General features: G+C 46.1%; 2 protein-coding genes across 3 annotated transcripts; both read right to left on the bottom strand.

Moving 5' to 3' along the window:
- Positions 1-194: 194 nt before the first annotated feature.
- VPS11 (VPS11 core subunit of CORVET and HOPS complexes) lies at positions 195-8,440 on the bottom strand. 2 transcript variants are annotated; one of them, XM_065651971.1, is made up of 16 exons: positions 8,275-8,440; positions 7,851-7,995; positions 7,594-7,666; positions 6,986-7,149; positions 6,637-6,884; positions 6,032-6,233; positions 5,599-5,750; positions 4,440-4,626; positions 3,887-4,030; positions 3,214-3,396; positions 2,750-2,911; positions 2,106-2,245; positions 1,604-1,806; positions 950-1,121; positions 623-845; positions 195-464 (listed from the first exon to the last, which is right to left on the bottom strand). In XM_065651971.1, the coding sequence occupies exons 1-16, from the start codon at positions 8,430-8,432 to the stop codon at positions 300-302; spliced, it is 2,721 nt and encodes a 906-aa protein (XP_065508043.1). In that variant the 5' UTR covers positions 8,433-8,440; the 3' UTR covers positions 195-299. The 2 variants fall into 2 exon arrangements, with proteins under 2 accessions (XP_065508043.1, XP_065508042.1); XM_065651970.1 differs by having other exon boundaries at positions 7,531-7,666.
- A 559-nt stretch (positions 8,441-8,999) lies between these two features.
- Positions 9,000-25,703, bottom strand: DDX6 (DEAD-box helicase 6). The gene is made up of 14 exons (XM_065652051.1): positions 25,578-25,703; positions 23,057-23,517; positions 21,416-21,479; positions 20,851-20,955; positions 19,925-20,054; positions 19,311-19,457; positions 18,980-19,078; positions 18,612-18,730; positions 18,001-18,129; positions 17,544-17,660; positions 15,950-16,013; positions 15,534-15,635; positions 14,582-14,761; positions 9,000-13,313 (listed from the first exon to the last, which is right to left on the bottom strand). The coding sequence occupies exons 2-13, from the start codon at positions 23,254-23,256 to the stop codon at positions 14,586-14,588; spliced, it is 1,452 nt and encodes a 483-aa protein (XP_065508123.1). The 5' UTR covers positions 23,257-23,517; positions 25,578-25,703; the 3' UTR covers positions 9,000-13,313; positions 14,582-14,585.
- Between the last annotated feature and the right edge of the window lie 776 nt (positions 25,704-26,479).

Genomic DNA, 26,479 nt, shown 5'->3' on the forward strand with positions numbered 1-26,479 from the left:
ACACGTCACGTCCGGCTGCCCACGTGACCACCGCCAGCCGGTGGCGCCGTCGGCGCTGCAAGAGGTCCGCGCGCTGCCCGAGGCCCCGCCCCTGCCCGCCCGAGGCCCCGCCCCTGCCCGCGGCCCCGCCCCTGCCCGCCCGCGGCCCCGCCCCTGCCCGCCCGAGGCCCCGCCCCTGCCCGCACTCAACGCGCTCCCAGCCAGCCTGCTTTATTGGGGACACGGGACAGGGACAAGGGACAGGGACAAGGCCGCGCACAGGTCTCCCGAGGACACGCAGGGTGGTGCCACGGCCCGGGTTAAGTGCTCCGCTTGGTGTGGGTGAGCAGCTCCCGCTGCAGCCCAGCCTCAATAGTGGCGGCCGCCTTCCCCGCAGGCAGGTCTGTGATGAGCGTGAGCTTGTTGAAGACGCCACGGCCAAAGTAGTCGGCGACGACAGAGAAGCCATCGTTGGAACATTTGAGCTGTCGGACACAAAGCAGCAGCATCAGCAAGAGCCTCCAGCCCCACTCCTTTCACCCCTCGCGCTTCCAGCCTCTTTGCCAGAGACACAGCGGCAGTTCAAAAAAGAATCTAAACCTTGTATGTTTAAACTTGGTATGACAGGCAACGTTACCCCTACCTGATGCTGAAACTGGTCATGCAGATCTCTCTTCTGCTCCTGGGCTCGAATCATGTCCATCACTTTGCGATTTTCCGGCATGCAAGTGGGACATTCTGAGTCGCTCTCAGAGTAGCTTTCAAAGCAATGCTGGTGGAAGGAATGACCGCACAGAAAGTGGACCGATGGCAGCTCCAGGGCACTGGTGCAAATGCTACACTTGGTCTTCTGAAAGATCTTGGGACTGAGAGAGTGAGAGGAGGCAAGAAAGACAAAGTATATTTTTCCTTAACAAAATAAACCAGTAGTTCTGTCCTACATAAGACGAGAGAGCACACAGCACCGCACCTTGCCTTTAGCTCTTCAATCTCCTTGCGGATCCTTGTCGTTTCTTCTCGGTATTTTTGAATTCTCTGCTCATCCTGCTTTATCTGGCGGCTCTGCTTCTGCAGTTTGTTGACAAGATAATCCTTAATCACAGACAGTGTGGCTGTGGAGTTATGAGCCAGTGTCTGCACAACTGAGAGGAAGCAAGATGTTAGTTTAAACATAAGCAAAAAACCAGCAGCTACATCAGCTATACCCTGGCCAGACTGATTTGCCAGCTCCAGGCAAAGGCAGTCAGCATTCTTACTGAATTGAGGGTTCATTTAAAGACTCAATTTCAGCCTGACCTCTTCCTGAAAAGGGTGACTGGGAGCATGTTCGGCCAGCTCAGACCCAAAAGGGCAAAGCAAGGATCTAGCAGATTGGATTCCATTTCAACTTTTCCAGCAAGGCAAAGCCCTTCACCTCCCCACAGTAACAGAACAGAAATCAGCTACACACATCTCTACGGCTGATGCCACAGATCTTTGTGACTGGCATCGCTTTTCCCTAGAGCGTGGGTTATCACTTCAAATGGTGGGCTCCAACTTGGTTGATACTTCTCTCAAATTTCTAATCTACAGACCATGCTATAAACCAGTTTTGGGGGAGGGTTGGGGTGCCACACATTATTACCAAGCAACGGAGGCATGAGATTCTTGTTCTCGATGTGTTTCAGCACCGCAGCAATATACTCTTTGCAGTCCTCCTCCTTCCGTGCAAAGTAGCCGAGCGCCTGTTCCCAGAGACAAGCCTCTTGGTCTCCATACAACTCACACACCTCGATCACCTTCTTGTACTGCTCATTCTGCATGTGGTAGTGCATGATCTGTTGGAAACTGTGGGCAAGAGACACACATTAGCTGCGACATCCATTTCTTGAGTTGTACAGGGACCTCAGGTTTTCACCCAGCCATGCAATCCCCAGACGTTCACACAGAAGCCAAAACAGGTCTGTCATTCGCTGTCTACATAACTGCTCTGTTGCTCTAACAAAGTATTTTCATCTGAGCAATGATCTACAGCTCCTGTCTCGAGATACTAAAGAGGTTATTACCGCAGTAAGGGAGGGACATTTACGGCTCAGAAATTCCTGCAGTGGAGTGGGGACAGGACTCTACAGACACGCAACACTCACAGTTTGCCCTGCTCATAGAGGTAGAGGACGCCATCCTTGAAATTGTGCATCTGACATAAGACCAAGGCCTTATCAAAGACTGTTTTGAACCTTCCACTCTTCAGGAGGGTGAGGGCTTCATTGTGCAGCTTCTCCTTGACCTACAGAGAAGGGGGAGAGGTGGGGGAGAGGTTGGGGAGAGCAACACACACACAGAGAACATTTTGAACCAAGACTCAACAACAATTTGCAGCTCTCTCAAAGAGGACAGTTTTGCCGTATGCCCTCTATCCCTTTTAGGCAAACAGAAAAACAAACAAACACAAAAATTGTGACTTCTTTCGCCCAAACAGCCAGCATCCTCAGAGATCCAGGCAAGCAAATAAAGCTACTTTTGTGGGAGAGGCATCTGCCCACAGAGGTTGTATTGTCTGGAATCTGTACTTAAATGAGATTTATACACAACAAGCTCAGCCTCACTCAAAGGATTATTTTCCCAGCTAGCAGACTGCTTTCCCATTTCTGTGCCATTTGTCCAGCACAGCATATGTATTGCCTCATGTTATCAATGCCCATCTGGAAAGGCAACGGGCTGGCAGGAATGCAAACAGGATTCAAAGACACCAAATCTCCCACTCAAAATACAAAGCTGGTGGAGCTCAAACCTGCTCATCTTGTTCATGTGCCCAGTTCTGGAGTCGAAGTTCCAGTAAAGTGTCATAGACACCCTGTGGAGAGTCAGCCTGCACCTCGGTCATGTGCTCCAGAAAAGCCTTCAGTTCTCGGGAGTTGTTTGCAAAGACTGGAATGAACTCCTCCGAATTAGCCTGTAACACAGCCATAAAAAGTCAAGCCTCAGCCAGACTGGTGCTTCTTCCCTGCTGCACAGATGCTCACTCCCAGAGTCTGTGACGTGACAGACACAGCACGGTACAGGATGGCAATTACAGCAGGAATTGGGTCCCAGCAATAGCTTTAAGCAGTCTCTCTCTGGGGCTACCAGTGCACCAGGACAGGGCTTCTCGTTACACCCAAGACATCAGGCCTGCACCACAAGGTGCACAGGAGCACTCGCTTGCTGCAAAGTTACTACTCAACAGCAACAACACTCAGTCAGCACACACTGTACCTTTTTTCCTTCCAGCATCCCTTCACTGTCCCCCAATGGCTGGTAATCAGTGCAAAGGATCTTCAGCAACTCCGTGGTCTCCTTAGGGACGTGGTGCATCAGGATTTTACCATACCGCTTCATATTGCTCTCTGCCTGATCAAAAGGCAGTTTTCCAATGTAGCGCAAAGCTTCTTGGTAGTTCTGTGGAGGCAGCCAGCAAAATAATCACATGACATCGGCCTCTGCTCTCTGCTTTGAGGTTAGGACAGAAAGCATTGAAGACACACTGCAAGTATGCCGTGAACACCGTTCACCCTGAAGTATCGCCCGGTTCGCTATTTCTGCTTGCTTTCCTCCTCAGGGAAGAAGAGCGGCTGTGGCCCAGGGCTAAGAATGCGATTTAGATCAATCTCTCACTAACAACCCTCCCTCCTCCAAAAGGGCACTGTAAAAAGCCACATCTGAAACAGAACAAATAAGACCCTCTGATTTCCACCCCAGTCTACCGCACAAGCCAGAAGCGGAAAGCTGACACATGAGTGGCAGCAGGTGGTGTTACTGCTGCCTCAGCAGTCCTGTCAGCACACCAGCTGCAGGGAAGAGGTCTGTGAAATGGCATTCTCACTGAAGAGGAGGCTAGAGAAGTGGTCTCCTCCCCAAAAAGAACATGTGAGCAATAACGTCTCCTCACCTTGATGTCCTCTAGCTGGATTTTGAGGTACCATTCATGATGCGCGTGCTTCTCTGCCAGGTACACAGCGTGGGAGTAATAACCTGCCTGACGAAGCACCTTGATCGCTGTTTCCACGTCGAAGCGGACCTCGCTCTCGCTCGTCTGCAAGAACCAATGCAGAAAGACGGTCCCTCTGCAACATTCCCACAGTCCACAAGCAGCAGTCATGTATGTATTATAAAAGGAGGAAAGCCAGAGCAGGGATCGCTTAGTTCCTCTCGTGCCAGGGGAAGATCACGCGTGCAGAAAGAAAAGAGTCTAACCGCCTCCCGTGAGCTCACCAGCCACGCTGGCAAATGCCAGCACGCTCCGGACTCAGATGGCAAACTGGCCAAACTGAGAACGTAACCGAGAGCTTGGAAATAACGGAGCCAACACAGGGGTACTGAGGGACAAATCCTTCTCTCTCTCAACAGCCCCCCCACAGGAGCCTATTTACAATGTCACCGCTACCCCTTTTAATCCTTATGATGACATAACAGCTTTGCATGATTTCACCTTCCCCCAATACCTTAATGAACTCCTCCAGCTTGGAGCTGTCTTTGAGCTTGGTGTAGCAGTTCAGCAGAAGTGTGGTGTGGTCCGCATTGGCCAGGGACTGCAGGTGGAGCGTCTGCAGATAAGCGGTAAGGTTGTGGATACGCTGAGCATCCAGGAACTTCCGAATAACGTAAGATGGTTCCAGCTTCCCTATAGTCCTGGGAGGAGAAGAGTCATGTTACAAGAGACCCTATAGCCCAGAAGTCAAAATAAGCGGAGATATTAAGAACGGAGCACACAGAAGCCTTAACTTCAGCAGGCACTAACTGCCTTGGGACCACTCGGCTACCATCAGCAGTAAGGAGTAGTTACGGTGTAAGACCACTCGTCCGCACGCATGGTGAAACAAACAACCCTCTACAAAGCCTGCGATCGGGTTGATGGGTGACAGCACACGAGGAGTCAACCTGCCTTTAAAGGAAGTGGTGAGAAGATGGACGACGCTCTGACCACGGCTAACTAGGAAGCCCAAAAAGGGGAAAAAAACGCTGTGTTTTCCTTTATTTCAGCCACATAACTCAAAGTCAGCTTTAAACTCATGCCCACAAGTAGCAGTTCAGCCAGTCATCCCGACACTTAGTGCAAGTTGGCAACAAAATAAATGCCGAGTTTCACTAGACAATTGGGGCTCCAAAGTTTCAGTTCTACAAGAACATAATACTTTGTGGCATTTTAAAGAGAACTACCCCGAAGTTTTCCACAAGCCGCAAAACAGGTAGCCACAAGTTTTAAAAAAAACCCGAGATGTTTTAAAATTGACATGAAGCTGTTTGAGCATTTTCCAAGACGAATGCCATACACAGTCAAATCACATCATCCATTTTACCTAGAGCGATCCCTTGTTTATAACACCATCAGGCCCCACTCCATCCCAACACGCAATCATTATTCATGTTAAAATATGATCAAAGAGGAGAACTTCATCCTAAGGTGTACAGAGCAATTTTTAACAAACTTTTCCTGAGAATTTTGATCTCACTGACATGGTTCTCCCCACTGGTAGAATTTTCACCTCAAGTCCTGCTTTTTTTGTTTGGGTTTGTTTCTATTCCTGGGCTGAAACAGAAATCAAGGCCTCTGCAGCTCCTACCCCTATGACACCATCACAGCCCCGCAGGAATCCCACTTACCGGATATACTGCTGGATGGCTCCATCGTGGTTCCCCTTGTTATACAGATGATCGCCGTACTGCCGGAAAATCTCTGACAAACCATCGCTGTCCAAGTGGTGGCTCTTGGCCAGGTTAATGGCCATTTCAAATAAGTTCTTCCTGAACAGCATCTGTTAAATACACAGACAGAGAAGCATGATGGAAACACCACCCTGCAAAACCAGTTCAAACACACCTGGAAAACAAGTTATTTCTTCTTTTTGGTGCTGTACACATACATGTGCTCGGGCTTTTAAATACCAAATGCGTTATAACACTGGTTATGCTGAAACACCATCAGGTCACTGGTTAGGTAACTCACTGACCTAAACAGTTCAGCTTTCCAGTCTGCAGAGCCAGTGCAATCCTGCAGACATAAGGCAGAGACTAATAACAAAACTGATTTACATGCCTCAAGTTTGGTTTGTGTATCCTTCTCCTGCAGGACGTGAATCTTCCCATCTCTGGTCAGCACATACAGAGAACCCCACTCTGCCAAGACATCCACTATGTCGTCGAAGATCGAGCTGTATGCGATGAACTTGTTGCACAAGTCATAGACGTTCAAGACTTGTTTGTCTGAATTCTGTGCCTCGTTCCCAGCAAACTCTGACCTGGAGGGCAGAAGAAAGTTTTAGAAAGCAAGGAGAGGATAACTGGAATTCTGGACACCTATGTAAACGAGGGGTGTCCAGAGAGCAAGACAGATGGATTCATTTGGACGATTAAGCTCAGCAGACTCAGAAGCAAAGCACCACGTATTTATACACCAATCCCATCTATGTGTTACACTGAGAAATTCATAGGACCGGGAAAAAATCCCACTCTTTCCACATGCTTAACTGTGCTACTCTCACAACAGAACTTAAACAATACGTGGGTCCAGACGAATCTTAACAACATCTGACAAAGCTGCAACCGGCTCCCAAGAGCAAAGCTTCACAGGGAAGAAGGAAAAAGAGGGAAAGCAGGAAGCTACAAGAGCCAAAAGAATTCCTTTGTTCCGAGGAGCCCTACTTTGGAGAAGTCTTTCGGTCCTTGGAGACGATGATGAGGTACCCCCGATACCAGTGAACAATCAACTTTTGTCCCTCGAAGGCAAAGCAGGGCCCACGTTCGTCTGGCTGATAAAGGTACACGCACTCGTTTCCTGCCACGATGAACTGGAGATCCTGGGAGGGGTCGCTGAGGGACGAACAACGCAATCCACAGCCGTGAGTGTCCAGCTCCAGGTGAGGATAGTCCTTCACTGAAAGCATGTAAGACTACACAAAAACACAAGGTTTTGGGGATCGCTCTGAACTGGACTCTGAAGCCAAATGCAATTTATGAGTCAGAGTCTCATTTTTTCCAATTAACTTCCCACCTGGATGTTCTCTGTGGTCACCACGAATAGATGTGTTGTTTTGCCAGACTGTCGGAAAGCAAGGCCAGTAACCGGATAACTGCCCTCATGTAGGATCTGGGTCTTGCTGTGCCTGTCTCGAGTGATGTCTCCTTTTGTAAGCACAACGCTCCCATCTGCAAAACCTGGTGAAGGGGACAGACTAAACTGTTACTCATACGGCACACCTGAAATACTATACAGCGTGTTAGGGCAGTTCCAGTCACTTAGGGACTGCTCCCGTACTACAACGCAAGCTACATTTAGTTCTAAGTTCAATAAACATGCAACCTTACTGACAGACGGGGAAAGATGACATCAACTAAAAATATGTGCTTCCCTCTTAAGTATCAAAGTTCTTACTGTAATTTATACAGACTCGAGCTAAATTTATGTATAAAAGCTGCGTGAGAATAAAAATCGTCAAGATGTTCTATGCTGGTTTTTGTGCTATCTGTTCATTTTCCCTACATCTGAGTAAGGACCATAATATTTTTCTTAAGCTATTGCAGTTCAGTTTTACTTACCAATAGCCATGAAATTCAGATTCTCGTGGACAGTTAGGCAGGATACGACTGTGGGCTTGTTACCTGGTATTGCTGGAAAAATTCGCGTGCAGAGAGGATTGCCACCGTCTCGTTTCTCCAGGTTCCAGACTTTAACCTACAAACAGCAATGATCCAGCGGGAGCGAAACATGGGGTATCAGGAGGCCAAGACCTGGCACCAAATGTAACAGCACCCAGAACGAGCAAGCTACTTTAGATGAGAAAGATCAACCACGATAATTGCAGTAGACTTAAGAAAGACCCATAATACAAATGCATTTTCCTCTCTTTATGACTTACCAGGGGGTTAATACCCTCTTCATCCTCACCAACAGACACCAAGATGCTGTGCTGCTTCAGCTGATAGAGGTGAGTCACCCGCAGCTTGTACGCCTGGAAACTACTGAGCTGCAGGGAGCGAGGCAGAAACCAAATCTGACCTTCCATATGTGGGGATCACAGTTAAGGCACACAAAGGGGAAAAAGAAAAAAACAAACCAACCCCAAAACTCTCCAACCACACCAGACTCAACCACCTTAATGCCTGCTTCTCGCTAAGGCCCCAGTAAACGCACTTCTGCTCAGCAACCCAAGAGCACCAAAGCATTTAAGCGGCACTTCGATATTTAACGGGGAGGCACGGCCAAGCGCACGAAGCCGCCGGATCCCCCGGCAGGAGGAGCCCCGCGCCGGCCACAGGGACCCGCTCCCGGCCCCGCGCAGGATATCCCCGAACACGAGGCTTCCCCGGCCCGAGTCGCAGACCGCGATGCCCGGAGGCAGAGCGAAGGGTTTTCCCCCGGCCCCATCCGGCCCCGGCGGCTCCTTCACCGTCTCCCGGTCGAAGAAGACGAAGCGGCGCCACTGCAGGTAGGCCGCCATGTTGGGGCGGGGCCTGGCGCCTCACGTGACCAGCCCCCCTCGCCCCACGTGATCCTCCCCCAGGTCCCAGGAATCTGTAAAAGTAAAATCACCGTCTTTCATAATCATTAATGCTTTCCTTCCAGTCTTTCTCGGTCACAGCTTACAACTATTTTCAGTTTAAGGTTCAAGATTCACTTCGGACAACCCTTTCCTCCTGCCCTAGAGAGCTCTCCCGTGAAAAGCTGCACTCTTGCTTTGACATTTGCCACGAAATTTTCACATGTACCAGGTATGTTTACAAGGCCTCTTCCACAAGGCTGCCCAAGTAGTTTCTACCTCACTCCTGGTTTTACATGCTGATTGCAGGCTCAGCTACTCCAGCTGCAAGAGAACTGGCTGTGTTAATGTCCGCCCTGAAGCACGGCAGCAGTTTTCCCTCCCTTTCCAGTGCGCTTCACCTCAGATGTAAGCAAGAAAAAGCAGCGCAGCTTTCACAGACACTTCAGCTGGGACCACAACTCACTCTGCCCGGCTGTTGTTCCCTATGAAGAGGTCAGCGCAGTTAAAAGAGAAACGAGACCAAACTGGAGTTCCAGGGAGCTTTTATTGAGTTTAATCAACAAAATCAGGATTTTACCATTCATCTTTTTTGCACTGGGAACTCATGAAGCTTTTCATAAGCCAGTGCTGCGACAGACACACCGCCAGAGAACATACACTCTCAACAAAACCTGCACTCCGCTGGAGTTTGCCAATTACCGATTTAACAGAAAGCCAATTTTCCCCTCCCTCCCCTGAATGTTTTCAAGGACTAGTCCATGTTGTTTGCTGGTTAACAGTAAAAATATCAACCTCTTGACTAGGGACCAGTGGATTATGACATTCCACCTGAATTGCAAATAATTTGTCTTGAAATAAAAGTTCCAGTTTCTTTCAATAAAGGGAACAGTGACTCTTTTCTCCTCCTGACACCCCTTCCCCATAATTATTGGTTAAAATACAGCAAGGCTGTATCTTAATATACCCATCCCTCCCCCCACCCCTCCTTACCCTTCCTTGTCTACCGCAGAATTTAACAATGCTTCCACACAGGGACATGTTAGCAACACGATCGTGAACTGAGCAAAACCCACACGACAATCTGCCAAAGCCTCGTTTTGCAGACTAGACGCTCTTTGGTCCAGAGACCCGGTTTATCACAGAGAAACTGTGATTCACAAGAGATGGACCACAAGTTCACAGCTACCGCAGAACTCCCTGCGCAGACTATTGTTGCCCAAACTAAAGCCAGACCGCCAGAGCTCCTGGGAACAAAACTCTGCCCTCAGAAAGCAACAGTTGCTCGACCCCAGAGGCATGACAAGTCCGGCACCAGCACAAGAACCAGCGCAGCAGCAGCTCAGGAGATGTGGCACAGCATCTCCGTAAGCTCTACAACAGGAATTGAGGCAAGACGGCCGTCTGCTGAGGTTTGCGTCCTATTAATCATTTGAAAATTTAAAAAAAAGTGTGTGAAGCATTATTAAATCCTTGGAGCAGACACCCACCCCCATCCCAAATAAAAAATAAAGAACAAAAGATCAGAATGAGATGATTTGATACCAACATGTACACAACATGAATTCATGTTGAGCTTCCCTGTTCTTACCCACAAAAAAAAGTCAGAGGGCAAAGGAAAGATGCTCCCATCTCATTCTGGAAATCGAAACATGTATTTGAGACCAACCCACCCCCCTCCCTTTGGGAAAACCCTCCAGCAACTGCAGAGCCCTCCTGACACAGACCAGCCTGCAGTTTCCCTCTAGTAAGCTGGCTTACTTTTGTACTTTACACTTTTGTACTTTTGTACTTTACACGTCACCCTCTTCACAGCCACCTCACCCAGCTGTGAAGCTCCATTTCATCACAGTGACACTTTGAGGCTTCCAAGGGGCAGAGTGCAGAATACACCAGATTCTCACTCATGTCATCTGTGTCAGAGGAAGTATCTAACCCAGGGCTCACCACTGGGGGCTCCAAGTAATGCGTAAATGTAAAGGCTGGTGTGTGACCAGCAAAAACAGGAGCTCGCAAGGCATCTCAGGAAGCCAAGATTTATACGCAGTCCTTACTCCTGGGTAGAGGGAAAAACAAACAAACAAAAAACTAACAACCACCCCAAAAAAAAAAACCAAAACAAAAAACCCAACAAAACAAACAAATTAAAAAAAAAGCCACTAGGATTATCCTAGTCCTTTGGAGCATCTTTCCATTTGCAAGATCGCATCTGTTATGAGATAGCCTATTAGCACCAAAAATAGGCTGCTTCCTCCTCGACAAGAAGCCACCTAAAATGGTGCCCCCGATAGCTCGGGTAAGTGCCAAACCTCAATTCGAGGCCAAGTTTAAAGTAATACTTTCAGAAGTTCTGTGCTTCAAGAGGGACCACGGATGCATGGCACCAGGCTAACCTACCACAAATCCACGCAGAGCACACACGTCTGACCCGACACCGCTATCCTGTTCTTGTTACGTGTGTGTGCCCTGGGACGATACAAAACTTATTTACATTTTTCCTGTCTTTGTTGCACTGAAATGATCCCTCTTCTGTCTCTCTGGAAAATCATAAGCTGGCTGCAATACAAGAGCAAGATTTTACTTTTGGTCAAAGTTACCACCCACAAACTCCCACCCCCGCCCCCAAAAAGCACCCCAAAATTGTTTACATGTAGTACCTGCCAGTCAGACGTAAGCTGTGTGGCTCACAGAGTGTCTGTGACCAAGCTCTTGAGTTTGTATTCTAGTGCAGCTTTTGCTACAATTATGGAGTCACTGCTGACAAAAGAAAAAAAAAAAAATCCCAAACACAAAAACCTTTCCATCTTGTAAAGTTGTTGTCAGGAGGCACCTGGCTTCTATTTATGATCCTCAAGGAAACAGATGGGTAAGTCCACCTTGTAGTTCCACAGAATTTCACTCAAAATTAAAAAAAAAGAAACAGGGTCAAAATGGGAAGAAATTAAGACAACTCCTGCCTCAAAGGTAAGCAAGCGTGGTGTGAGTGCAGCATCCGTATACACAATAAACAACTGAGCAAAAGGACTGCATTCATCCAGGTGCCTCCTGACAGCGTTGGTGAACAGGCTAAAAGGGAATTTAAAAAAGAGTACGGTTTTGATTTGTCTCACTCCTTTTGCCTGTAGATCAGGCCAAACATCAAGCATGGTGGGAGGGGCACAATTTAAAGCAACACTACTTGACCAGAAAGCACTTTTCAGCAATATACAATGCAAAATGACAGACAGCAGTTCATGCCAAAACGGAGGAGATGGCAAGCAGCCTTCTGCAGCTTCTGACATTACGAGGGGTTTGCCCTCACCTGCTCCAACGTCTATGTAGAGGCCGCTCTGGGCAGAAAATGCACAACGCAGCAGGAAGTGAATCAATCCCATAAAGCTCCAGAACTGTCAGTTTATGCATGTAAATTGGTTTTCTATGGTTCCTCTTAAATCCAAAATCCGCACCTTATGCATATACCGTGCAGCAACACCAAGACCCGCTGGATTTCCCTCACGCCATGGTGGAACACAAGCCACAGCCCCCTTCAGAGCTTGTACGGTTCCTCAAGTTTCTAAGGGGGAACACCGAAGGGCATCTCCCAACAGGCTGAGCTACAGATTTTGGGGCCTGGCAGCCCCACGAGCGATCTCTTCCATACGAGCGGCACAGGACAATGTTGCTAGCACCAGAGCAAACCCACCCTGACAAGGGATGCCTGTAGAGGCCTGCTCTCTGCAGAGGTCAGAGCACTTCTCATCGTTTAGTGTTGCAGAAAACTGAGCCCCTCTCATCTTTAGCTGCTCCCATAATCAGTCTAATCCCTTTAACCCCAGCAACCTTCATCACAAAAGAAAAAGTTATATATGAACCCAAACAGAAAAACAACAAAAAAAATAATCATATTTACAAAGTTTGTACAATATACACATCTGATTTTCTATGGGACACACTGCACCAGAGGAAAGAGGGCCATGGCTCTGAAACAAGTCTACATATCAAGTGCTGTAACTACTGATGGAGACTTATGGAAGCCAGTCTTTAGTGTTCTGCTAGAGCATAGGGCTTTTCTTATTGCTCCTGCAAAGGATGACAGGCTACTCTTTCCTTCTGGAGCTATGATGCTGCACCTAATCAGCCCAGATTTTAAGTCGGTTTTGTTTTAAATACAGGTATTTACAGTGTGGGTGAACTGCAGATGCATATCAACTCCTCCAATTAAAAAAAAAAAAAAAAAGTTGAAGAAATAAGTAGTATTACCAATACGGTTCACCTCCCAGCCCTGGGCTTGAGTACTTGGGGAGGAGGAGAGGGGGAAGAGGGGAACTTTGACCTGAAACCAAAAACGGCTGTTGATTCCTTGGGCTGTCAGAAAGGTGATATTCTGAATGGTCTCATAGCATAAGGCACTTTGCACGAATAAGTAACAAGCTCTTTAGCTTAAAAACAGATGAGTAATCAGGGAGAAGTTGAAATGCACTCAGTCGACGGTTGAAGAATTTGAAATAGCAGACAAGCCTGTGTTCACCAAGATTCTTCTCTTTTCAGGGTTTCTCTTCTTCCCTTGCTGCCCCTCCCACCCAAAGAGAAAAAAAAAAAAATTTAAAACCAGCAGTTAGTGCAACTAATGTTCAATCAGCACACAGTGCAAACAAGTGGAAAAACAAAAAGAAATTCCTCCTTTTATCTTCTTTCTTCCTTGCTGCCAAATTTAAAAAGAAAAAAAGGCCGAGCTCTTTAGTCTTCATAGTTCCGAAATGAAAAGACGAAGAAAAACCCAGAAAGAGAAGGGTATCCCCAAAGAAACGATGTGTCACAGATCCGGATCAAAGGGCTTCACCTTCTGGCATGTGTAATCAAAGCCTAAGAAAGAAAAACAAAAACACAACCGCAACACCCACAGTTAAACCAATTTTATGCAAAACCAGAATGTAAGTAGTGAATCACACTGACTACGTAGCAGCTCTGGAAAAGCAAAGGGCATTTGGAACAGCTCCACCTCAACCACAGCTTCGCAGAAGGAGGTGCTGCTACCACCCTACTATACCTATGAGACAGGACTACCTCCTGGTTCCTTGTCCTTTGGAAAGCGGCAGACAGCTCTCAGGCAAGGTCAGACCATCCCCCTTACAGAAGCCACCCACGAGCCCTTTCCAAGTTTATCACCTGTTGTGTTTTTTGGGGTTTTTTGTTTGTTTGGGGGGTTTGTTGTTTGTTTGTTTGTTTTAATTTATCTATAAAACATGGAGAAAGCTCAGCCAACCAAGCAGAGCCTGCAAGTCAGCCTGGCGTGACCAAATAGGGCTATCCTTGAACGATTTCAAAGAAGGAACAAAGGTTTGTTTTAACACCATCTAGCAGTATGCTTCTAAGGCAACTTTTTGTTACCCGAGCAGAATTTCAGCAGCTCCATTGGAAGTCCCTTTCTAATTCATGATCTCCAAGACGAGTACACGCAATAATGATTTCCAACCCAAACTGAAAAGTGTCTGATCTTGCACCATACAGCATCTTAACTAAAACCAGATCAAACACCACCCTGGGTCAGAAAAGACCCACTCAGTAGCCTCCAACAACAAAAACCTCATTTTGTCTGAAAGGTACACAGACGACCTCAAGTGGCAGCAAAAACGAACTACAGCTTTGTTACCTACTTTGTTTACTTGCAAGAGTTCTGTGAACCAAAGGATGCCACAGACGCAGCACCTTTAGCCTGGACCTGTTCCGTTTAACTGGTGAGGGGCTTAGGCTGTTCTGTGGGTACTCCATCTTCAGAGTGACCCATTTTCTGTCCTTGCCTTTTTGAGAACAGCCTTCCTCTCTGCCCTTCACCCTAGTAGCAATCCTGGCCTCTCCAAACACCATGCCCCACTCCCTCTTTTACCCCATTTTTGGTTTCCTTCGCATATGGTCAGCATTTCAATTAAAACAACTAAAAATAACTTATCCTCTCCTCCCAGCTTCAGGACGTGTGCAGAATTCCTTGCCCTGACAGTATTTCAAACCCTTGTTTTCACATTCAGAGCCTTTCAGCACACCAGCTTCCCCCTTCCCCTGCAGTAACACGCTCACGTCAGCTCTCCTTTCATCCAATGCAACTTCTCTATTCAGAAAGGCATTTGTGTACGCACATGTTTACTGTTTCTCATCTTCTACAGGTTCACTGTGGTATTCTGCCACGTACAGGCTCTTGTCAATGTTGCTTGGTATGGGTTTAATTTCAGTTCCCAGCTGCTCCTCAATACTTTTCAGGTTGAATCGATCATCATAGGTGATCAAGTTGATGGCCAAGCCAAGATGACCAAAGCGACCTAGGAAAAAAAACATCACAACACAAACAACACTGAACTAGAGTAATAGAAGGCTGACTGAAAAAGTCTGCAGGCTGCAGAGTGTATTAACATTGTTGTCTGATGATAAAAGCAAACTCAGACCCTGCAACAGGTCTCCACAACTTCCACGTCAGTTTTGGTAAGGAATTCTGTACTGCTATAGGAATAAGAAACCCTAGAGGTTCAAAATGCTCTGACCAAACCTCCTCATTAATTACCAACAAAAATCTTTCACTGCTGCATTATGCACATCCAACCCTTCTTCAATAACATAGTTCTTGAACAAGCCTGAACTACAAAGTTCAAGCACACCAAGTTCCTTTGTTTACTGCCTTTCTAAAGGGTTTAGATTGCTGATGTCCAGACATTAGAAACACACCTCGGAGTACATGCAGAAGAAAACTACACTTAAGACACCACGGAAGCTAAGTTTTCAGTATAGACTTTCTCCAAACTGCAAACAGGTACATCAATAAGTCTCCTGAGGTTAAAGCAAAATATGCATTTATCTTTTTTTTTTTTTTTTCCCCTCTCCTTTATTCAGCTGTTCAAGCCAGTTTCAAGACAACAGCCCTTTATTCAGATATTTGTCAGGATAGCCATCAAGATGATCGCCAAAAATAAATTTGTCAGAAAAATCAAAACTACCTAAAATTATTCTCAGATACAGTAATAAAAGCCATACGCCAATTCAATCCTAAGAAAAGGAGTCCTCACCAAAACTGCCCCTAAAAGGTGTTTTTCCTCTCACCTGATCTGCCAATACGATGGAGATAAGTCTCTGCCAGCTTTGGGAAATCAAAGTTTATCACCACATTCACAGCTTGGATATCAATACCTCGGGTAAACAGATCTGAAAGAGAATCCAGAATTTCAATGAGATCAAATGCTGGCAGTATTTAGGGTGGAAATATTTATGATTAACACTGGCTTGCACTAGTTTCCAGATACTAGCCTCCCTTGCATTAAAAGACAGTTTACGGTTTGTCACAGAAGACAAGACCTGCTTGCCTAAAGGAGTCCTCCATTCTGCTACATGCAGGCTTGACAAAGACATCTTAACAAACATATAGTTTTGCTTTAGTGATCTATCACACCTGGGCTAATGGCTAATCCTCTTTCTATCGCAGCCTTTAGAAAAACAGGAAAACACACAGGAACTCTTACCAGTGCAAACAAGATTGCGGCATAAGCCATTTCGGAAATCGTGGAATACACGGTTGCGGTGCTCCTGGAAATAGATAGATACATATAAACAAAGTGGTGGGTTTGTTTGTTTGGTTTTTTTTAAAAAAAAAACAAACAAAAAAAAAAAACCCAAACAAAAAAAGCACACAACAAAACACACACACAAAAATCCAAAACCACAAAACACAAAAAACAAATCCAAAAAACAAAACTAGCTACGAGTTTCAGCTATATTCAAGTTACAAAACAGCTGAGTCAAACTAAGATGCTACAACACATTTTTTAGCACTTCTTACCCATATTCTCTAAAGAACTTAACAGAGGGGCCTCGGTATCACTTTTAGACACTTAACTGACTGTGTTTTAAAGAATCCCACACTTGCAAAGCCACCTCAGGAGTATCTTAAGTTAAAATTACACGAAATGCGCACCAAGGAAGTTAAACTGACGGCAGACTGCTACTAAAAGGAACGGCACCAAGCTAATGAAGCCGCCACTAGCCCTCCCCTTTCCCAACTAGATGCACCGCATACCAATTTCTGCAAGCAGTTAACACAGGCACCAGCATATGTGCAACTATAAGAAATCAGGTAGGGCTGTGTTTAGTGACACACAGTTCCTGATATTTTGACTATCGTCTTCTGTCAGCCCCCTGCCAAATCCAATGCACGTTTTATTCATTCCCTTAAAAATCGAGGCTGGCAGGAACTTCTTTTTCCAGTATGGGGTATTTTTCACTATCAATTCAGAATTAGGGGTGGGATGAGTCAATTGTCTTTGAAGACTCTCACAAACAAGTAACTTTGGGGTACATAAAGTAACATCACTGTTAAGGAGTGAAATTAACAGTGGGAATGAACAAGTTGAAGGTTTCCACACAAACGTACGTGCATTTTGCCACAAAGATCATCTACGGACCGATCAAAAGCATACAAAAATCATACTTCAAGGAAACCCTTTGCATATCTCTCCATTCTCAATACTGACACCACTTCTATTTCTGCTTAATTAGTTACTGGTCTGCATATGGCCCGGCAAACATTGGCATTACCTGTGAGTTCCACAAAGAGCAAGCTAGGTTTCCTCTAAAGCTTTCATTTGATTTTTTTCTAGCTTACATATAAAATGAAAAAAACATTTCCAAGTACTACTGTTTTACATGCCTCACTTCAACCTTCTGATAACACCTTTTAGCGCTCTTGCTGAAAACAAGGAAGTTATGCTAAGAAGCTCAAGGACATGTGAGCTAACGTAGAATTAACCAAAACTTCTGCGCTGGCAAAGCCACGCTGGCATTTTTCATCATCTACACCAAGGCCATAGGTGCTCAGTTGCACTGCACCAGTTGCGGCTTTCACTAAGGGGTTGGATCAAAGCCACTTCTCACATACCAACTGACCACCTGCAATGAATAGCCTGGGAAGAGGTTAAAGGGTGCACGGCTGAAATCTAAAAGCAATACATGTTTCAGTTTTCAAAGATATGCAAATTTAAAGCAAGCACAAGACTTAATTCAACTAGACAGGAAAGCCGGGGGTGGTGTGGAATAAAGCGCTGTTAACTTCATACTCACCTGTCTCATTTTAGCGTGGATATAGAAACAGGAGTAGCCCAGCTGGGAGATCTTTTTGGCTAGCAATTCAACCCGTTGAGAGGAGTTGCAGAAAATGATCGACTGGTTAATCTGGAGCTGAATATATAAGTAGTATGCTCAGTAAACGCAGCATTTGACTAACAAACGAACCAAGACATAAATCTAAATCCCTTCCAGAAAGAAAGCAAAGCAGGTGTGCTGCTGGTAACTTACACAGTGTCATGTTTTGGTACAAGGGGGCTAAAAATTAAGATTCTATACCACAAAGGTGCAGTACAAGCAGCACACATTTCTAGCTTCAGCTTATATCACAAGATTAGCACATTTTGACAAGAAAAAAAGTTTCCTTAAGCTCTTTTAGCCACCCTCAGTCTTATTCTTGGTTTCAAAAGGAAAAAAAGCTTCCGTGTGTTCTTGAACCAGCCCTGCTATTTACCCTGGAAAACAGCGTATTGAGGCAGTGTACTTTCTGACGCTCGGTTACATAAGCATAGTACTGGGTAACTCCCTTCAAGGTCAGCTCCTCCATCAGATTAATCTCATAAGGTTTCTGCAAATGGGAATTCTGAAAAATAAAAGTAAGGATAAAGTGGGCATATCTACACACAAAATGACATAAATACTTCCCACCCATGGCACGTTGAACTTCCTCCATGGCAAGGATGCATCACCCAGCCACTCACTCTTCATGCTACACACAAAACAGACAGGGTGGATAAAATTTCAAAGAATTCCTTATAAATCCAAGGTGACCATGCAGGCCAAACACAAATACTCTCTGGAAGCAAAACAGTGCAGACAGCACGCAATTAATGTAAAAGTGGAAAACAGTACCTTATAGGCAAGAACTGTGCATATCTAGCTTTGTCAAAATGCTATGTTGGGTCAAAAATTATTTTCAAACTTCTGCCTCAGGCTCAGGCTGGTATAGGTTAAACCAGTGAAGTCTGATTGCATTAAGAAAAGCACTAACAGCTATGTGCCACTCATTCACACACTGCATATGCAACTTCACCGCCGTATGTATATGAACACATCTGCACTCACCATGAACTTCTGTACACTCAAAGGGAAAGTGGCAGAGTAGAGCAAAATCTGTCTGTTTTTAGGCAGCGTCAGAATAATGTCCTCCATTATTTGAACAAAATCTTGAGACAGTAACTTATCTGCCTGTAACAACAGAAGTAATAAACAGTAAGTTTAAGGGGGCAAGCTTTCAGAAGATGTGTGGTTTAGCTGCTGGAGACTGGATTCATCAGCAAAAGGAACTTTATCCTCTCCAGGTTTCCAGCACTTTGATTTAAATGGAATCAAAGGAATGTTTGATTTGTGGCTGTGCCTAATGAGGAGACTCGCTGAGACACATCATTGCTCTAACTTAGTGTTAGAATCCCAAAACGTTTAACATGAGCAACTTGCCTCATCCAATACTATCATCTGGACGTGCTCAACTTTTGCTACTCCTTTCTTGATGAGATCGAGAATTCTCCCGGGGGTAGCTATCACAACATGCACTGTAAGGTTAAAAGAGGAAAAAAAAAAAATGGTTAAAGCAACTACAACGTTTCCAGCAGTCCTGACCATGTTTCATACGAACAGTTTGAGAGAATGACAGCATATAAACAGCAAACAAGACATATTGCAGTTTGCTCTGCAACACGGAAACAATAACGAGCAGAAATGCCACTGCCACTCCGTTAAAGCCACGAACAAACAGCAACTACAGTGTAGCAAAAGGGCTCCAACCTGTATCATCAAGCCTCATTATGTCATCTCGCAAATTGGTTCCTCCTGTTGTTGCCATCACTTTGGCACCTCCCATATGTTTGCTGACTTGGATACAGATTTGACTGACCTGCAGGGCTAGTTCACGGGTGGGAACAATCACCATTGCTGAAAGGTAAAAGCATCGCTGTGAGTTACTACTAACACGCTGTCTCTTAAATACTAAGAGACTTCACGAAAGATATACTTTTATGGTTTTGGAGTTCCACTCCGAGTATCCTGAACCAGACCTAGAAACTGCTTACGACAAGGTAAATTCCATGCGAGGGCTCTCCAGCCCTTGATGTTCCCTCTGCACGAGTCCCCAAGACAGCACGCTTGCTTATTACTCCAAATCCACTTGTCAGGGCAAGACAGTAAGGTCCATAAGACATCTTCCATTTCAAGCTTTGGAAAGCGACTGAGGGCCTTTTGAAATTCCACCTCCCCTCACCACCTCCCATTACCTTTCTTTGAAAGTACGAGCAGATACCCTACACTGCTCAACATCATTAACCTGCTTCAGATTCAAGTCTGCTATGTAGCGACTGATACCATTACCTGGATGCAGGTAAGTGACCTGCATCTCAACTGACCTTGTATATTGTCCTTCTTTAAGTCTAGCCGTTCAAGTAAAGGAATGAGGTAGGCTCCACTCTTGCCTGTTCCATTTTTCGCTCTAGCCAAGATATCCCTACCAGATAAAGCAATGGGGATGCTCTCCTCCTGAAACGCAACGACAGACAGCGCATGAGCAATCACAAGTCATGCTCGCTAAAGCAGCTGGCCAAATTTAACTCTCCACACCAACAGTAGCACATCAAATCTACTTGTTTCATGTACAGAATATCCTGCAAGCAGGGAAATTACCTAAAAGCCATAGCTTTCTCATGCCTTAATGGGGTAAAGTGGCAGAACTGTGTCAATTATAATCCAAAGAGCAATTAAAAGAGAGTTCAACCCCCACCCCGCCCCAAAGTTTACACATCAACAGTTCTTAATGGAGCAAGCCATAAAAGCAAATGGGGAGACAGAAAAGTAAACTTGCCAACACATTAATCTCTCTCCCATAACCTCTGTTATGCTCCTTCCAGATGCTTATGATAAAAAAAAAAAAAATCAAGACTCTGTGATAAAGTCAAAATTATCTTTGCAACAACTAAAGGTATGCAGCCTATGGTAAGTCAGTTTTCCAGGAAATTTACACAACCATCCTGTTCTCACTGGGACCGCTTATGTGAGGGCTGCCAGAAACAGGGAGCACGCTAATGCCTCTGCAGTGAAAAGGAAAATCCAAGTTGCCTTCTCCAAAGTGACAGTCCCACCTCCAAAGTCACCCATAGTATGACTCAGTGATTTAGCTGGGTGTTAGAAATTTGCACCTTCCCCAAAGGGCCACTGAGTTCTACCGTGCACAACCCCAGCCTTCCTAAATTATGATGCATCTGACACTTAAGCATTAATAAGAATTTCAGTAAAGTTATAAAAATTAAACATTGCTTGTGAGCAGTCTGTAAACAACCTGAATAGGAGATGGTTTTTCCCAGCCCATTTCAAAAATTCCCATCAGCAACTCCCGTTTCAAACAGTAGTCTTCAAACTCGTTTCCTTTTGTGGAGGTCACGTCCTGAACAATCAGAAAAAAGCACATATGTAAGATAGGGTCACACAACCTACAGCTGTAGATTGGTCTGACTTCATGAGAGATTCCCTATGCAGGAAGACCACAAAGTGCATTCCATCACTGTACAGGAGTTCCCACTAAATTGTGTAATGCCAAACATCAGCTTTCTCACAACCAAATACAGTTCTGTGAACATACGCTGACGTCTTTCCATCTGCTTTGCAAGAGACACTGACAATCAGTCCCATGCTATAACACTAATGAAATAAGAAACCCACAGTAAAGTCCGTTCTTGAGCTTGCCAAGAGAAGCATCTCTCCCAAGCAGTTGTAGAACACATCAGTTCTTCATTTGAAACAGCAAGAGCTGAACTGCTTTTGAATCTTTGCTTAGGACAAATATTTTGTCGCTGAAGCTTCTCGCACATCTTTTATTTAATATTTGACAATTCGACCATCCTTACCGAAGTTTTGATTCTCAAATCCTTTGGAGGGAGTTTTAAAGTCTTCTTCCAGTCATCACCAGGTCTATAGCAAAAACAAAATTTTTTTTTTTTTTAAAAAGGCTTAATAATTTCATTTTGCATGTTATTTTCTTCAGTACAGCGACAAACACACAAAATATTAACCTCCAGAAAGCTTAAAGCACCTACACGTATGAGCTCAAGTCTTCTCTGAGCTATGCAGGATGCAACAGGCAGGACACAGTAAACAGAGAAAATCAGTAGTCTGCCAAGCGCGCAATTTGTAAAGTCTTCATCCAGTCATTATTCAAGTCTCATTTTTAGGGCACTGAATCAATCCAGCAGAACACAGATTTAAAACTGAACACTGACTTAGTCATATGACAGAAACTGGCCACAATAAATCCACAGGAGAATATTTCATCATTTGAAAGAAAAAAAAAAAAAAATTTCTTGCCCAAGGAACATCCATTCTTGATCCATGAGTAATGTGAGAAGACAAAAAACAGTTTTGGGGAGAAAAATAAGTCAGCGCACATTCCAGTTGTTGATCAAATGTTCTCTTTTGCTCTCAGTGAGATTTAGACACCCATCCTCTCTCAAAAGCCACTGTACAGAGAAGAGTAAGTCCTTCTCTTCTCCCATCTCAGGAAGTCCAGAGTGAATTTTGATAAGTTTAACTCACCAGTTTAATTCAGAGTAACCCATTTTCAAAAGAGAAAAAGATCATTTTAAAAAAAGGGAAACAAGTTAGGAAAACTTTAAGAACTAGGGTATTCCATTATGCACCCTCTGACAACAGCTAACATTTCTTTCACAAATTACCAAGTAACAAAATACAAAAATACAAGTGAATGTTTTTCAGGGGAAGAAGGAACCACAGGTAGGGGAAAAAAAAAAAAAAAAACACACAAAAACAAACAAACAAAACCACACACCCCAACACAAAAAACTACACACAAACCACACTACAACAACAACACATTACCGTTTCATCCAAGTCTTTTACATCTTTCAGAATTTCCAACCACCACATTCAGGTATTATTAGCACACTTCTAAAACCTGTTTGATGGTCAGGAGGGTATCAGAGTGGTATCGTATTATCTCGACTCATGTTTTGAAGAGTTAAAGCCGAGGCATTACACCGAGGAGAGTAAGCGCTACTATTTCAGATCAATGACAAAATATATCCAACTTTATAATATTTCTCACCGTGAAAAAGGACTGCAACAAACAACTGAAAAGAGCACACAACTAGACTGAGCCTAGGTGGCGTTTCCTCCTCTGTCTTAAATTTCAGTTCAGTTCCTTCCCACTCCCCAACTTCCCTCTCATACCGCTCACAACGAGCAAAGAAAACAGGATGCTGCTCTGCTCAGCAGGCTACCTCTGACCAGTGGCTACATATTCTGAAAAGCAAAGCGTCACATTTGATTTTCACAACAAACACATTACAAAGAGCACTGCTGGAGAGGAGCTCACACATGGAAATACAGCTTTGTCTAATGCCCATCACAGGACAATTCTAACCACCATCATCATAAAATGACAGAAGAAAAACTTTTTCAACATAGGAACAACACTTCCCCATATATCACTTCTAAACACGACTTTTGCGGCAGCCAGAACCAGCACTTACTTGAGAGTGGTGGTCATACTCTGTGCTTGCTGTTGAGTGCCGTTATTGATTGTGTTGGCATTTTTCAGCTGGTTCATCTGTTGCTGAGTCTGTGTGCCTCCACCTCCTGGGCCCCCGCTGGGTTTTACAGGGCCTCTCAACTGCCCATTCTGACTGGATAGACCCATTATAACAGGGTTCTCTGTTCTGGCCGTGCTCATGTTTTTAAAGATGTCTTTTTAGACTTCAAAACTTTGAAAGTCAGTACAGAAACTGTAATAACAGTTTATTAGACTCTCCAAAACGAAGAGATAAATAAGTCTTGCTCAATATATGAGTCCTTTATTGCAATGCAGGCAAGCACCTGTAAGTCACTCAAAAGTAAAGTAGTAACTTGCTCTGATGCACTGTGGATCAACTTTTTTTTTTTAAAAAAAGCCCTCTAACAAAGTTGAGTTATATCAGAATTCACTTGCTTCAATCTGAAAGAGAAGCAGATGATAACAATTAGAATGTGGAGTTTTGTTTACATAAAATCACGTCAGTTTACCTTTGTCTTTTAAGAATCACTTCTTCTCAGGCAGCATTCAACAACCGTATTTGCTTTTCTGTATTCTTGGTGATAATTATCAAGATAAGCATCAAACCTTTTTCCCCTTTCTATACATCTGTGCCCACCACCCTCAGTAACCCAAGATAATTTTCTAAAGAGCTGTATGCTTGAGAAATATTACCTGTCCCCCCATCAAAGTAAGCAAGAATTGTATCAATTGCTTTGCTGGTGCTTGACATTCCTCTAGTTTTGCGACACAGGAAAGCAGCCCTCAAATGTTGAGCAACAACATTACGCACAAGTTTGTGACAGGAAGGAAGATCACAATATGAAGTGGACATTCCAGTTAGAGCTAACAAAACCCTTAAGTTACTCTGCCCTTTTCACTTTGAAAGGGAAATAGAAATTACATTATCTTTTTACATTTAAAAACAACAACAAAAAAAACCCCCACAACCAAAAAAAGCAGCTTACCCTCCTCCAACCCAAAAAGTTAGTTCAACCAGCCTACTCAAACTTTTAAACTGGGGATTGATTTAACACCATTTGGAACAGTGAAACTAACAACATCATCAAGCTGAACTGACAGTAGCTTCCTGTTTTGTTAAGCTTAAGTAACTGAACCAACGCATAATATCCATTTACACTAGATATCTGGCTTCCTGCTTATGTGTTCCGTGTGACGTTACCTTCCAGCTGTCAGTAACAACTTACCTTGTGCTCAAAAGATAACACTTGGTACACATGACTTAATATTAACACCGTATTTAACAGAAAGGTTGGCAAAACTGTAAAGCAATAAAAGTCTGCACCTTACATACAGAAAGTAAGCGTGACCCAGAGCTTAAAAACTCCTTGCAATGGTATTACAGAGTCAAGACATTCCTAGTCCAAAACTTTTCAGCAGCAACAGAAAGTAGGCTCACCTCTACAACTTCTCACCACAAAATGTCTGTACCTTGGGAAAACGCAAAGGAAAAACCAGCAGACTACTGCTTCCTAACTTCAGCATCCACAAAAAAAATGTGTGTTTCCCCAGTGAATAAAAGGCACATTCAAGACCACTTCGAGAGGATGGAAAAGGAATTGAGATTCTTCTCAGCTGTTTCTAAGTGTGCCGATTCTAGCCTCACAGCAAAACTTGAAACTTTGCAGAACTAGGATTTTTCTTCCTGACTGGAAGAGCTGTTCCAAGAGAGATTTCTCCTGCTCGGTAACTTTGTAAAAACCGGACGAGTCACAAAAGGAACCAGGGCCACCCAAAAGACGCGGACACCAACACCGAGGTCTTCTCCGAAACCGCAGGAGATGGAACCTCTCAGTCCCGGGCTCGTAACCGCCCTTTAAAAGGGCAGAGATCAAAGCGGGACGCAGAGCCTCGCCGAAACCAGCAACTCTCCCGGTTCCGAGACGAGAGGCACCAGCACTTCGCCACCCGGAGTTCGGACGGGAAAACGGCCTCCGCATCGCGATTCCACCTCCAGGTGCTGCCCACGCAGGCGGGCTGGAGGTCCGGTCCCGTCCTCCGCCAGAGCGACCCTCGCACCCCGGCAGGGCCGGCCCCGGCACACAGCCGCCCCCGTGGGGCTCATTGTTCCCGGCGAGCCCAGGACGCGCTGCGACGCCGCCCCCGCCGCGGCAGAAGGCGGCGCGGCCCCCGGGCCCCGCGGCGGGGCCGGCGCCGCCCGCGGAGCGCAGCTGCGCCACACCAGCACCTCTCGCCCGCGAACAATGGAGCGGCCCCCGCCCGCCGCCCCGGCCGGCAGCCAGCGCCGCCGCGGCCCCGCCCCGCGCGCCGGCCCCGCGGCCCAGCGGCTCCCGGCCGGCCCGGCCGCCCCCGCCCCGCTCGCGGCTCCTCAGCGCCGCCAGGCCCCGCTCAGGCCTCGCCGCTCCCGCCGCAGGCCGCGAAGCCCAGCCGGGCGGCAGCGGCCCCCCCCCCGCCACGCCCCGCGGGCCCCCACCCGCCCCGGCACCCCGGCCCGTCCTCACCGCCACCAGCCGCGCTCGCCCCTCGCCCAGGTATAAAATCCTCTCGCTCCCCCTTGGTGCCTTGTTATGGCGACTCGACGCTCCAAGATGGCGGCTTCCTCCTTCCTCCCGTGCGCCCTCCCCCTCCCGGCAGGGCAGGCCGGCCCCACCCCGCCCCTCACGCACGTACGCGCTCGCGCACGGCGCGCGCCGCGTTCCCTAGGCCACGTGACTGTGCGCGCGCCGCTCGCCGGGGGCGGGGCGGCGGGGCGGGCGCGCGCGCGCAGCGGCGGGAGCGGTTCCGGCCGGTCTCGTGCCTGCGGAGCGGGGGGGCCGCGCGGGGGCAGAGGCGGAAACCGCCGGCGCTGGTCACTCGGTCGCTCGGACCTCATAATAACGACAACGAAAACAGCGCTGTTGCCCAGGAAAAAGCCTGGGGAGTGAGCGCGACTGCTTACACAGCTGTTAGCACACAGCAAACACAGACGTAACAATAAAACACTGACCCATGGCCTGCAGGAGCCATAACCACCTGCGGAACAGACTGGAAGTCGTCATTTTCTTTTTAGATAGCTGCTATTTAGCCGGGGATTTTGACAAATCAAGGCACAACAGGAATACCATCTCAAACACCAGCCTAAAAGTAGTTCCAAAACTGTTCTGCAGACAAATTTCTGTTCAGATGTTTTTCCAAGATAGGCAGAAAAGGACAGGGAAGCCCATTTGTTTCCGCTTACAGCGTGTTTTTCCCCTAGTTCCTCATTTCTACAGATGTTTAGGTCATTTACTGCTGCCCTCAACAGCGCAAGGAACGCTCGGGGCCGGCGTCACGGTCCCCACGGATCTCAGTGTCCGCTGCTGCTCCAGCCCTGCTGAGTGGGGACCCGTGTTCCACCTCCACTCTGCACAGGGCTGAGCATCGC

The sequence above is a fragment of the Caloenas nicobarica genome, chromosome 26, assembly GCF_036013445.1.
Source record: "Caloenas nicobarica isolate bCalNic1 chromosome 26, bCalNic1.hap1, whole genome shotgun sequence".
Classification (NCBI taxonomy): Eukaryota; Metazoa; Chordata; class Aves; order Columbiformes; family Columbidae; genus Caloenas; species Caloenas nicobarica.

Bases quoted from the DNA above. Each gene is read 5' to 3' on its own strand.
- VPS11 (XM_065651970.1), bottom strand. From the start codon at position 8,432: ATGGCGGCCTACCTGCAGTGGCGCCGCTTCGTCTTCTTCGACCGGGAG. The intron at 6,234-6,636 runs GTAGGGCTCCTC...TCTGCCCTCCAG, and splicing joins GACCGAAAGACTTCTCCAAA to GTCAGAGTTTGCTGGGAACG. The intron at 1,122-1,603 runs GTAATAATGTGT...GCTTCCTCTCAG, and splicing joins TCTCATGCCTCCGTTGCTTG to TTGTGCAGACACTGGCTCAT.
- DDX6 (XM_065652051.1), bottom strand. From the start codon at position 23,256: ATGAGCACGGCCAGAACAGAGAACCCTGTTATAATGGGTCTATCCAGT. The intron at 21,480-23,056 runs GTAAGTGCTGGT...TTTTTGCTATAG, and splicing joins AGTATGACCACCACTCTCAA to ACCTGGTGATGACTGGAAGA. The intron at 17,661-18,000 runs GTAAATAGCAGG...TTATATATTCAG, and splicing joins TCAATACGCTGTTTTCCAGG to CTCCAGATTAACCAGTCGAT.